This window comes from Centruroides vittatus, unplaced genomic scaffold (assembly GCF_030686945.1).
Source record: "Centruroides vittatus isolate TY-2023 unplaced genomic scaffold, ASM3068694v2 contig_1882, whole genome shotgun sequence".
Lineage (NCBI taxonomy): Eukaryota > Metazoa > Arthropoda > Arachnida > Scorpiones > Buthidae > Centruroides > Centruroides vittatus.
Window position 1 is genome coordinate 1 of NW_027121159.1, and position 13,023 is coordinate 13,023.

At 35.3% G+C, this 13,023-nt stretch overlaps 2 protein-coding genes across 2 annotated transcripts; both read left to right on the top strand.

Moving 5' to 3' along the window:
- Positions 1-5,514: 5,514 nt before the first annotated feature.
- On the top strand, positions 5,515-7,089 carry LOC136970034 (uncharacterized; the record flags this gene model as incomplete). The annotated part of the gene is made up of 1 exon (XM_067264397.1): positions 5,515-7,089. A coding segment is annotated over one exon (1,575 nt), but the record flags the coding sequence as incomplete, so codon positions are not given.
- Positions 7,090-7,225: 136 nt separating this feature from the next.
- LOC136970035 (ATP-dependent DNA helicase pif1-like) lies at positions 7,226-9,197 on the top strand. The gene is made up of 2 exons (XM_067264398.1): positions 7,226-8,422; positions 8,496-9,197. The coding sequence occupies exons 1-2, from the start codon at positions 7,226-7,228 to the stop codon at positions 9,195-9,197; spliced, it is 1,899 nt and encodes a 632-aa protein (XP_067120499.1).
- The last annotated feature ends 3,826 nt before the right edge of the window (positions 9,198-13,023 follow it).

The window sequence follows — 13,023 nt, forward strand, 5'->3', positions numbered from 1 at the left end:
TATTACTCAGACGTAGACGGGTGACGTTTCTCCACGTCACACAATCGACATCAGATAACTCCTTTATGTAATTATTATCTCAACGTCCGACAACCGTCGACATTTCGGGACGAGAACTTTATGGAATTCCTGTCGATTCTCCTTCCGGAAAGACAATTCCACCATCACGTGAATTATGTTCGGCGAAACATTCGCAATACATTCGGAAAAACAATAATTTCCTATTGACTACGGAGAGATGTAGTGATATCCAGGGCAAAATTCCTTTCTCTTGCATCAACGAAACGATTTCTTTTTCTCTCCTTATATCTCTGGACAACCATTTCCCTTTGCCACTTCTATTATTTCGATTTAAGAGCCAAAAACGAATTGCCGTGCAGTTTTGCTCGATCAACAGAGTACATCTTCTACTTACCTTTCAAAATAATAAAGTTGGCATTTTAAATCCATTATTTCTTCCCCACCTCCCATCCATCTAGATACTTGTTTTGACTTGTTACAATTAAAAAGATGACAACAATCTTTTATATGCCATTTGGCAGCTTGTTAAATTGGTCAGATTTTCACGATTTCCAAAATAATTATTTGGAGCACAATCGACTATAGTTAAATTATATAATGTCCATATTTATCACCGGCCATGTCCTTCTTGTGTCAAACCTTGCATTATTTTTAAATTCAGATACTTCAGATGCTTGCTGCTGCCAAAAGGACGACTCACCAATAATTTTTAGTTTAGAAATTGGTGTCGCATAGCATCCGAGATTTCGTTAATCTGGTCAAGTCAATTGGGTAGCGTGGGGAAGTTGTTTTCGTTGTTTGTATAAACAAAATGTCCCCAGGCGATTTTTTGAATATAAAAACGAGAAATCTTGCCAAATGACGACCAAATTTCTGAAAAAAAATATTTTCGCGAAGATTTTTACTAACCGGTTTTCTCCCTAAATGTAAGTTGTCGCAGTTCAGAAAGTCCATAAAAAATTCCTGTTGGAAGTGTTCCGAACTATTTTATTAATTCGAAACAGGGGACAATTCTTTTCAAAAGTTTATTATTTCCTTAGAAGATTTTTGGCTGGAGAGGTGTATCGATTCGGTTTTGAAATCTCTAACGGACGATTTTCAAATTAATCAAGTCAGAAAATGTATCTTCTCTCGAGGTGAAGACATATAGAACAAAACACATTGCACTATTTTCAGTCCAAATTTGTGGCAATTTCTTAAAGAATCCGGACCGGAACATTCTGTCGATAATCTACCTCATTTCCTCCAGAACTCTATAAACACACCTGTCCATTTTCAAATTAGCAAAGATTCCTCTGTAGTCAATGACTTCAGTATTGGTTCAGCTATCTCCTGATTTAGAAATGGGATAATATCATCGTCATTCCACTTTTATCCAACCGTCAGGGTAAAGTCCGAGTTGCCAGGATCTTCATCAAGACAAGTGAGCCTGAACATCGCTTCAATGTCGCTATCGCTCACTCTACGTCTAGTTTTGTCAATGTGAGCATTCCATCGGAATACCATCCGAGCTTCAAGCTGCTATTACCTGACCTTGCCTCACTTATAGCCATAGTCCTGGATGTATACGTATCGGACGAGATTAATTAACCTCTCCGAATAAGGGTTTGTTCGGAAATAAAATGAAGGTATAGGATATTATTTTCAATGCAACGTTCAGTGAACGAAACCATTGCGAAATGTTCACTTTTAAGAAGTTCCGACGTCCTTACATTTTAGAGTATTTTCGACAGATCCGCACGACGGAGGACATGTTATTAAACGAGGCGCTCTCGACAGTTTCTTTTAAATGCACGAATGGTCCGGGTTCCCGTATCTGGTATCGTGTTCGATTCCACACCCGTAAGTTGGAATTTTCCAAAAGCTCCAACCCCCGACAGAAAACAATCAGTAAATGTTATCTGTTGTACAGTTTCTAATCGTCCCAAACACTCTGCATCAGACGAGATGGTCAGTCGTTTCCTCATTCCGCACTTGATGGGACAAGGACTGGTTGAATATTTTGAACAGAGGAAAAGTTTCGCGATTCCTAGCAGCTATCTGTTTGCCCTCGATGAACTGAGCAAGAAAACATTCCTCTCCCAATGTTGCCCAAACTCTCTAGAACAAGAATTATTAACCACTAGAAATAGGATTTGAAGAAAGAGAAACCCACCTCATTTCGTCTCAAGGACGGGTTTCGTTCTAATTTATTCTATCGACACACGAATTCCGTGGTAAATATGTAGAAAAACATGGCGAACAGAAAGTACAGAACCTTTGGACGAATTACGTAATTCACGGAAGCCAGCTATTATAGACACGTTGTTAGCCACAAGGGGTTGGGTTTGACAACCACGATAAAAATTGACGCTCAAGCCGGTTATCGATTTTCTACAGGAAATATTACGCAAAGAGAATTTTTTAAATATTCCCCGGGCTTTTCTTTCGTTAATGGCTTAGTTGTCCGCAAAAATATCAAATTTAACGTTAAATGAGTAACCGGCTGAGAATATTTTCGCGTAAGAAATATGGCTGCAAGTTTGCTTAGTTTGCTTTCGTTTTAAACTAATTATTTTATTGTAACATTGAAGACTTTTCTACCAACTTCTTTGCCATATTTTCGCCAATGGTCTTAAGCATAGAAAAAAACTGAGTATAATGTAAGAAATTATATAAAGCATAATTATTAAAGATAAATTAAACTTGTTTTAATTCCTTTGGTCCTCGAAGCAGATTAACTCAGGTCGGTGTTCCTTTATACATCGAATGCGAATTTACGTTGACACCAAAAGAATGATGATCTCCCTGACGGTCAATTATTATAACTAATACACAGAATTTCCAGTGCAACCCCGTGAATATGACAATAAATACGAAAAATTTTTTCAAAATGTTTATGTTCATTCGAATTGCCGAAATATACTTCTCATCGATAAAATTTTTAATAAATTAATGTACTTTGTACAAAATGATTAATCTTAAACTAAAATCTTATTCCAAGCCCCAAAGTTTGTTTGCTACCCGAAAATAATTGTGTTTAATTACTAAATAATGAAGGAAGGGTAATGAACTTCACATAAAGGGAAATCCAGAATGAATCATCACTTTACTTTCACTTCTAATCGGGTAATTAACTTACATCTGTCGGTTCGCATTTAAAATAATTGAAATAATTTATCGGCCTTTTGTATCCCTCCTTCTGAAAATGACTTTTTGTGTCCTTCTTTAAATATCGTATTATGGTTCGTTACTCTTATCAATCTGTGTCGACTGGATTAATGTCATAACTAACGCCATATATAAAACTTTAATATTTTTACCCAATCTAGAAAATTTCCGAAATTACACGATTTTAATGAAATAAAGAAACTTTGTGAAATTTCTCTAAAAAATTCACTCTTTCATTACTTAATTTTTGAGTCAGATTGAGTGATGGGAAAAGTTCTAATGGACCATCTTTGCTTTTCCAAACTCATAATAATGCTGGGTACCGCATACGTTAATAGTACAATTTATTAATTGTGAAGCCTTCTGTCTTATTTAAATCACAAAAATTTCATTTTCTACTCAGTTCAAAGGTAAAGGCATGTCAACTTAAATAGCATTTTTATTGTTGTTGTATGCAGTTTCCAGCAAACTTTATAATTTTTTTTTGTGAAAATTTCTACGTAATTCAAGTAATTTTAATAAATATCTTATACAGCATTATTAATATGATTTATGGAGTTGCAGTAACGTATTAAATCTAAATTCTTTTAAAAAAATAAAAAAAATAATTATATCATTTGATTTCAAGATATTTTATATATCTTAGAAATAAATTAATTCTATCCCGGGAAAAACAGTTGCAGTTTTAATCCCCGGAATTCCGAGACAAGGCAAATCGAGAAACCCTCAGACATGAGAACACATAAGGCACACTAGTTGGAAGGATCAAGGCGAGAAACTGGTTCGTGAAAAGTAATCGTTGTCGAAAGTAATAAGTTTTGAAAGTATTGCCTAGAGTTTTTGAATTAAGTTCTTGATGTTTATTGCATACCAGGATGGAGATTGTTTGCTGTTAAACTATTAGAGGTGGCGGAATTATAAAGAAATAAAACTGACTAGTAAAAGAAGGTTGAACGTGAAATGGAAACAAAAAAGTTTTAACAGTCCATAAAGAGATTTTATGATTATGGCAATAATCTAAATCTATAATATAATCGAGACGAGTTGATAATAATAATCAGTGCAGAGCATGCAAACGGTTAGGAGTTGAAAGTTGAAATTTGGTACACAGTTAGGGTACGTCACGAAGAAAGGCACACTAAGAAAGGATTTTTCGAAAAATTTCTCCTCACGGGGTAGCGGAACAGAGATTAAAGCTTCTATATACATTATCGAGACGTGTCCTAAACGGTTAGGAGTTGAAAGTTGAAAATTTTAATTACCTCGATGTTAACTTAGGACATAATAACGTAAATAAAGTTTATTTAAAAATGTATTTGCATCTTTATATATACGATAATAAATTATTACTAATCATAATAAATACAGTATACTGTATTACCATTGAGAAATAATTTTACGGTAATACATACATGTAAAATTAAAATGGAGTTTATAATAGATTCTTAAACACACTTGGTACTTTTTATTGGACTGAAATTATGATTCCGCAGATAACGACACTCGGTTATAACGTCAAACAATTGCCGGTCCCAATGGATAACGTTATAAACGGGTTAACCTGTATTAGTTGAAAGTTGAAATTTTTACTAGAAAATTACGAATGGAATGTAGCAACAAGAGAAAGCGACGTGCAAGATTCACGGGCGCTGGAAAAAGAAAGAAAATAAGAGAAGCATCGCAAAAATTTAAAGAAAAGAATCCTGAGGCAAACAAAAAAGCTGTAAAGAAGATTTGATAGAATCCTAATGCTAATAAGGAAGCTTAAGAGGCTTTTGATAGGAAATCCTCAGGCTCATAAAGAAGCTGCAAAAAAAACATGCAAGCAATAAACGTACAGTAAAGATCTTACAGTGGGAAAACAAGGAACGTTCTGCTTTTCAATACCGAGCTGATATTGATTATGCTGGTGATGAGAATGTTGTTTATAGGAGAGATGAATAAAATATGCAAATTTTGCAGTGCCAAAAAATTTAACGATGAGACCCCTGGTATGTGTGTGCGTAATGGAAAGGTTATGTTGCCCGGATTCAAAGAAGCACCTGAGCCTTTAAGTAATCTTTCTTACAAAATAAATGAATCAAGTGGCAAAGAACTGCAAACGGAATCAAAGAATTTTCTAAAAAATGCAAGAAAGTATAATGGATGTTTCCAAATGACTTTCGTTCGGCAGTAAGGAAGTGAGAGAAGGGAATTATATGCCAACTTTTAAGATCCAAGGACAAATATATCATAGGATTGGCAGTCTTTTGCCATCAGAAGAACAACAACCTGTATTTCTTCAAATATATTTTGTAGGCAACGATGAAGAAGAGGTGAATATTAGGTGCAATAATTCCACAGGAGTGGATAAAAGAATTAGTTTCTCAAATACAAAAGGCTCTTCATGAGCATAATTCATATGTCAAAGAGTTTAAAGCAGCTGTTGAACGATATTCAACCAGAGAAAATTTTCAAATTGTAATTAATCCTGATAAACGACCTGCTGGTAAACATAAAGGACCGATTCAATGCACCAACTGCAGACAAAGTTGCCTTAGTGATTGTTGGACCTCTTTTGAAAAGTGTGACATTATTATTCAAAGCAGGGTTAATAAGTTGGTGCGCATTCCTGAAACGCATCGCTCTTATGATGCATTACAGTACCCATTACTTTTTTGCTATGGAGAAGATGGGTATTGTGTTAATATTCCTCAAGTTGATCCTGTCAGTAAACTTCCTGTTACAAAGACAGTATCAGCTTCCGATTTTTATGCGTACCGAATTATGGTTAGAGAAAATTCACAGAATCGCATACTATATTATAAAAAATTGTTCAATCAGTTTTTGGTTGACATGTATGCAAAAATTGAAACTGAACGTCTTGGCTATATAAGAAGAAACCAAACCAGGTTGCGAGTAGAAACTTACGCGCATCTCAAAGATGCTATTAGTAAAGCTGATGCTGAGGTTTCTGAGTTGGGTAAAATGACTATTTTACCAGCAACATTTCATGCAGGTGATAGGTATATGCATGAGCGAACTCAGGATGGTTTAGCATATGTACGCCATTATGGAAAACCAGATCTTTTTATTACATTTACATGTAATCCAAAGTGGAGCAAAATTAAAGGTAATTTGCTCTTTGGCCAAGAAGCTCAAGATCGTAACGACTTAATTGCGCGAGTCTTCCATTTGAAGCAAAAGAAATTTATGCAACTAATGACTAAATGTGCTATTTTTGGAAAATGTAAAAGCTATATGTCAACTATTGAACAGCAAAAAAGAGGTTTGCCTCATAGTCATAATTTATTTTTCTTAGAGGAATCTGTTAATCCTAATGATATTGACATGATTGTGAGTGCCGAAATTCCAGATCCTGAGAAAGACCCTGAGTTATACGAAATTGTGAAAGCACATATGATTCATGGCCCATGTGGCTCATTCAACAGAAATTCTCCATGTATGAAGGATGGATTTTGCAGTAAAGGCTTTCCCAAACCATTTTCCAAAGAAACACAATACGGTTTTGATGGTTTCCCGAAATATAGAAGACGATCAGCAGAAGATGGTGGATTTACAGTAACTTTAAAAAATAATGTACTTGATAACAGATGGGTAGTTCCATACAGTCCAGTGTTAAGTTGCACTTTTAACGCACATATTAATACGGAAATATGTAATTCGGTGAAATCGATCAAGTACATTACTAAGTACATTAACAAGGGTTCAGACCAGGCTGCGTTTGCAGTTGAAAATAAGTATGACGAGATTACTAAATATGAAGTTGGGCGCTATATCAGTAGCTCTCATGCTGCTTGGAGAATCTTAGGATTTCCTATTCACGAACATTTTCCTCCTGTCATGCACCTTGCTGTACATCTAGAAAATGGTCAAAGGGTCTATTTTACTGAAAAATACTCTTCAAAACAAAATTAGTAGCCCTCCAAAAACAACGCTTTTGGCATTTTTTGAGTTGTGTAAGGTTGATGATTTTGCCAAAACGCTTTTATATAACGAAATTCCAGCATACTACGTATTGAAAAATGGTAAATTTGTAAGAAGAAAAAAGGGAATGAATGTATCTAATCACACTGACATTAAGAAAGATCATGTCATAGGTAGAGTTTATACAGTACACCCGAACAATGCAGAATGCTATTATCTTCGCATGTTGCTGCATGAAGTAAGAGGACCTACATCATTTTTAGATCTAAAAACTGTTAACGGCACAGTTCATCCTACATTTCAAAACGCATGTAGAACATTAGGATTACTAGAAGATGACAAGCACTGGGAACACACACTGGAAGAGGCAAGTCTTTGCGATTCTCCAAAGAAAATTCGAGAGCTATTTGCTACAATGCTAATGTTTTGCCAATTGTCTGATCCCCTAAAATTATGGGATAAATATAAGGATTATTTAGGTGAAGATGTTAAGCATCAATTGAATCGTGAGTTTCAGGAGTTGAACATTCAAATTGATATGAATGAGGTTTACAACAAGTGTCTTTTGCTGCTACAAGAAACTTTGTTTGAAATGGGAGGATTGCAAATAAATGAATATGGACTACCAGAGCCTCAGCGATCAAACAATAAAATTCAAAATCACGACTATTTAAAGGAATTGGCGTTTGATGTAATTGAGCAATCAGAAAAGGTGTCCAAAAATGAACCACTGCTCAATGATGATCAAAGAAAGATATTTGACGAAGTCATGGATAGCATTAATTCCAGAAAAGGAAATATAATATTTTTAGACGCTCCAGGCGGAACTGGAAAAACTTTCTTAATAAATCTGATACTTGCCAAAATAAGAGCAAATAAACAAATTGCCATTGGCGTTGCGTCCTCTGGAATTGCGGCTACTTTAATTGAAGGTGGAAAAACGGCCCATTCCGCTTTTAAATTACCATTTAATTTAAATTTTTCGGAGACCCCGGTATGCAACATATCAACACAAAGTGCCATAGCTCAAATATTGCGGGAATGTAAGATCATTGTCTGGGATGAAGTCACCATGGTTCATAAAGGAGCAGTTGAAGCTTTAAATAGAACACTCCAGGATTTACGACATAATAATGATGTGATGGGCGGTGCAACGGTTTTGTTATGTGGAGATTTTAGGCAAACACTACCTGTTGTACCAAGGGGTACACGGGCTGATGAGGTGAATGCCTGTTTAAAGTCGTCCTCTTTATGGCTGAAAATTAAAATACTTCATTTGAAAACTAATATGAGAGTTCATTTAAATGGAGATGCTAAGGCAAAAGTTTGCAGATTTACTAATTCAAATTGGAGATGGAAAATTAAAAGAAAAAGAAGGTTATATTACCATTCCTAAGGAGTTGTGCAAGTTAGCTGGCGATTTGGAAGCATTAACTAAACACATCTATCCAGACTTAGTAAATCTGCGAAAGAAACTGATTTCATGGCTGAAGGAGCGAGGAATTTTATCACCAAAGAACGATAGAGCTCAAGAAATCAATCAATTTTTATTACAAAAATTTGACGCAGATGAAATGGCATATAGTTCTATAGATTCAGTTGTAGAAAAAAAAGAGACTTTAAATTATCCCGTTGAATTTCTAAATACTCTAAAGCCTTCTGGTATTCCGTTCCATAAATTAACTTTGAAAATTGGAGCTCCTATCATGTTACTAAGAAATTTGTATCCTCCAAAACTATGTAACGGTACGAGGCTACAAGTTAAAACACTACATAAGAATGTGGTTGAAGCAACTATTATTACTGGTTGTAACGTTGGTGAATCAGTATTTATTCAGCGAATTCCTTTGATTCCAACTGATTATCCATTCCAATTCAAGAGGCTTCAATTTCCCGTAAAATTATGTTTTGCTATGACGATTAATAAAGCACAAGGGCAAACTTTGAAAAAAGCTGGAATAGATCTGAGAGAGAATTGTTTCTCGCATGGTCAGTTTTATGTTGCATGCTCCAGAGTTAGTTCTGCTAAAGATTTGGCCATTCTTAGCAAAGAAGGCAAAACAACTAACATCGTATATAAAGAAGTACTGTGGAATTAAAATTAAAATACTTCATTTGAAAACTAATATGACGTTTTTTGCCCGAGCAACGCCGGGCTTATCTGCTAGTTTACAATATTCACGTAATTTGTTTAAATGGACAATATGCCAAAAGGGTGCTCCTCGGGCGATGTTAGTAGAAAACTGACCACAATTATCGTGTTGAAGAGGTGAAATAAAGCCGAGAAACCCCACGTAGCAAGCCGGTCAGTGGAGGCCGAATCCACGACCAGAGTGTGCACTTACGTTAGGTTTTCAGTTAGTGTTTATTACTGGCGTGCTGTTTTATGGAAGCTGTGGCAAGGCCGCTTCCCTTGTATTTTCTAAAATACAAATACACATTGCGCAATTATTTTCATATTTTGACGTACTTTAATTAATTAAAACTAATATTTTATTATAACCGCATTATTTATTGTAGTACAAATTTATATACACGAAAAAATAGTAATAAGATTGAATCGACTACCAGGGGCAATCAGTTAATCGCGCGTTAGTTCTAAAGCGCAATTAACTGATTGCCCCTGGATGTCGGCTTCTTGCAGAAACATAACTTTCCTATCATTAAATGTTACGGCACGCCACTTACGTTCATATTGACTTTTTAGGTTTAGATGAAATGTCTCAATGACAAAAACTTCGGGACAAAATAAGACTGGGAGTGAAAAGAAAAAATAAATTTTTATCACTGAAAAACTATTGGAAATTTATTATCAGATTAAATTTATTTTTAGTTTTAAATATTTATAAATTATTTTCCAGAGTTTATTTTGTACTTTTATCAACTTGATTAAATGCTTTAAACATTACAAATGGCTGGAGTTTTGGTGAAAGAATCTTCACCTTCATTTACGCTCTCGTCTTGTACAGCTACTAGTCGGTATTTTCCTTTGTGGCCTGACTTGCAGCTAAAAAGTCATAATCAATTAACATTAATCTTAGAGTTAAGAAAGTTTATTCGCCATTATTTCCATGTTTGGACATAACGTCCGTACGGACTGAGGTATGTGATTTTCCAACAATTTTCTCTTTCGAGATTAGATTAACCTCTCTCTTTCTTTTAATGTTTAGGCTAAATTATCCCTAACCAATCTCAACTATACTAATTTAACTTTTGATTTAAACGTGTTAAGGATCACTAAGTTTTTCCCAGTTTGTCTACTTATGCGAGATATCGACCAATTGTTCTCTAACGGAATTCGATCGCTAGTTGCTCTTTCGGCATGAGATTCGGTTTGAATCTCTATTGGAATTTGACGGTTTCTGAACATTGCAGAATTTCTGCCGATACATCGCTTCGGGGGCTGCTAGCGCTTATTATGTCAGCCGAACTATGATTAATTTTTTTTTGTTTCCTTTGGTTCCTTTGGAATAAGTGGAGGAAATTTTTCCTAGTTTTTATCACGCTCTATTTTTCGTCGCTTAACCTTTCTGTAGGCTGAAATTTATTCTATCGCGCTTCGGTTTCGCTGTTTTTCCTTCTTTTTCCTCTCGATGAAACGGTTGTAGTTGTATCGCTCTGAGCTGTCTTCGACCTTTTCGTTTCTTTGGACTCTCCCCGCTCTGTTCAGCGGTAGTTACTCGGACAATTCGGAGGATGTCCGAAGGGATTTCCTTTATCGTTGTAGCCTGAGGGTTTTTTTTCCATTTTATTGGCTTCATTCTGCCTTCTTGTTCTTGTGCACGCTTGTAGGGCTATACAATAATGTATGGGCTTCCGATTAGCCAGAAATACCTGAGCGTTAGCAAAATTTAGAGCTATTCCTACGGTTTCGATAACATCGCTGCCCATATTCCTTTACTCGGGGTTGTGACTTCGGCTCATACGATAGCACGCACGGTATGGAAAACTTCTTTCCCGTAGTTTAAATGTTGGCATCGCTGTTCCGATAGCAGTAATTGGCTTTCCTAAGACATTCTTAACTTTGGTTTAGTTCCGTACTTTATGGGAGCTTTTCCCTTCAATCTATTCGCTAAGTCGTTTGATATGAGCGTACGTTCTGCTCTGGGGTAACTTGAACTTTTACGGAAACATTATTAATGTAGACTAATATTACAGGTTTGCGTCTTGGGAAGGTTGACGTTAGCCCTATCTTGCGTTTCTACCTTGTCTGTCGTCCTCATCTCCTGATGAATGTGTTTGGAGTTTATATCTATATGTCCGAGATCGTTGATAGGGTGGATGAAAACGGAAATCCCCGCGCTGCAGAGCAGGTTGTAAGTCCCAGCGGTGGTTAAGGGAAAGTTAGCCCACCGAAGCGTTTTATATTCGGAGTGAACATGAACGGGTTTACATTTTTCCTCGTAAACATTCATTCATAAACTTATCGATTTAAACAATAAAAAACAAAATGGTGGCGTCTTAACCGTCGCGTTACGTCACAGCTACCAAATGAAACTGTTGGGAGTGATGTATAGTACTGTACCTTTGGCTTTTACTAGTCTCGTTCGAATCTCGTGTCGTGACGAACGAAGAACGACGTAATTCGACAGGTTGTGTTTTACATAATGACGTAATTTATGTCATCGATTCAAATTTTCTCGTTGTCTAACTATACTTACGTCTCGCCTTTGATCACGTACGGTACACATTTCAAAAACAGTTCTATGTAATAAAGACAATCACTACTTATTGAAAAATCAGTCGTAACATAACGAAATATCTATTTATTTGTTTAAATGCAAACGATAGAAGAAGTACTTACCGATAGAAAGTAAAGTAAAAATTTGAGTCAGGAAATGACCGCATTTACCGCAATTATTTCCTCATCTTTTAAAATATTAACTTTCGATTTTAAAATTTATTTTTCCAGACTTTCGTTTATTAAAATTCAATATCCTTCTGATAATTTCTTGTTTAAACTTAATTATTTTTGGCCGCAATTTGCCTCATTTAATTTAAGTTTGAAATTCGAAGAAATAATTTATTTCTATTTTTTAAATATTTATAAATTATTTGCCAGAGTTTCGTAATTAACTTATACTTTCATTAACGTGATTATAGTGACTTTGTCAAAATGCCGGCCTGCAACTTGTAGTCATAATATTCTCAATTTTTTAGTGGTTGTTTTATTTCTGTACATAATACTTTTCCCGTTAGCAACAGAGTTCTGCCGCCAACTTCGCAGAGGGAAAAAGTGTGATTCGAAATAACGTTACTTCCATTCTAAACGGACATGCACATATAGTTAATCTGGGCCTCCTACACCTGTATTTTCAACTGTAATATTGTCCTTTACGTGTCCAACTACTATCTCGAGATTTAGAGAAGACAGATAGGCAAAGATAGAGACATACGTCAGTCAAAAATTTATCGGTCTACAATTTTTTTCAATTACAGTCCAATAATATCAGTCAAACCTGTTTTTATGCGGGGGATAGGGACCGCATTAAAAAAAACGCATTAAAAAAAATCTCACGAAACTTCACGAATGGCTGTAAATAATAGTTTTCGCAACACAATTTTAAAAATAATTTTTTTATGCGGTCAACAGGGACCGCATAAAAAAAGTCTCACATAGAAAATAACTCAAAACCGTACGAAATAGAATTTATTGGCAACAGATGTCAGCACTTGACTGCATCGTCTGGTCTATCGTCTGTTTTACATATTTTTGTCCAGGTGGTGTTTTGTTGACTTAAAAAGTAAATTATTTCATTTTTCGCATATTCATGCAATATTATTACTATAATAAGTGCATTTATGCTATAATAAGTTTATTTAGCTATAATAAGTCAACGTGAGACATGACGAATCGCACGAGACTAGTCGCCAACTATACCGCACAAATTAAAAATTCGCATTAAAAAAATCGCACAAATAAAA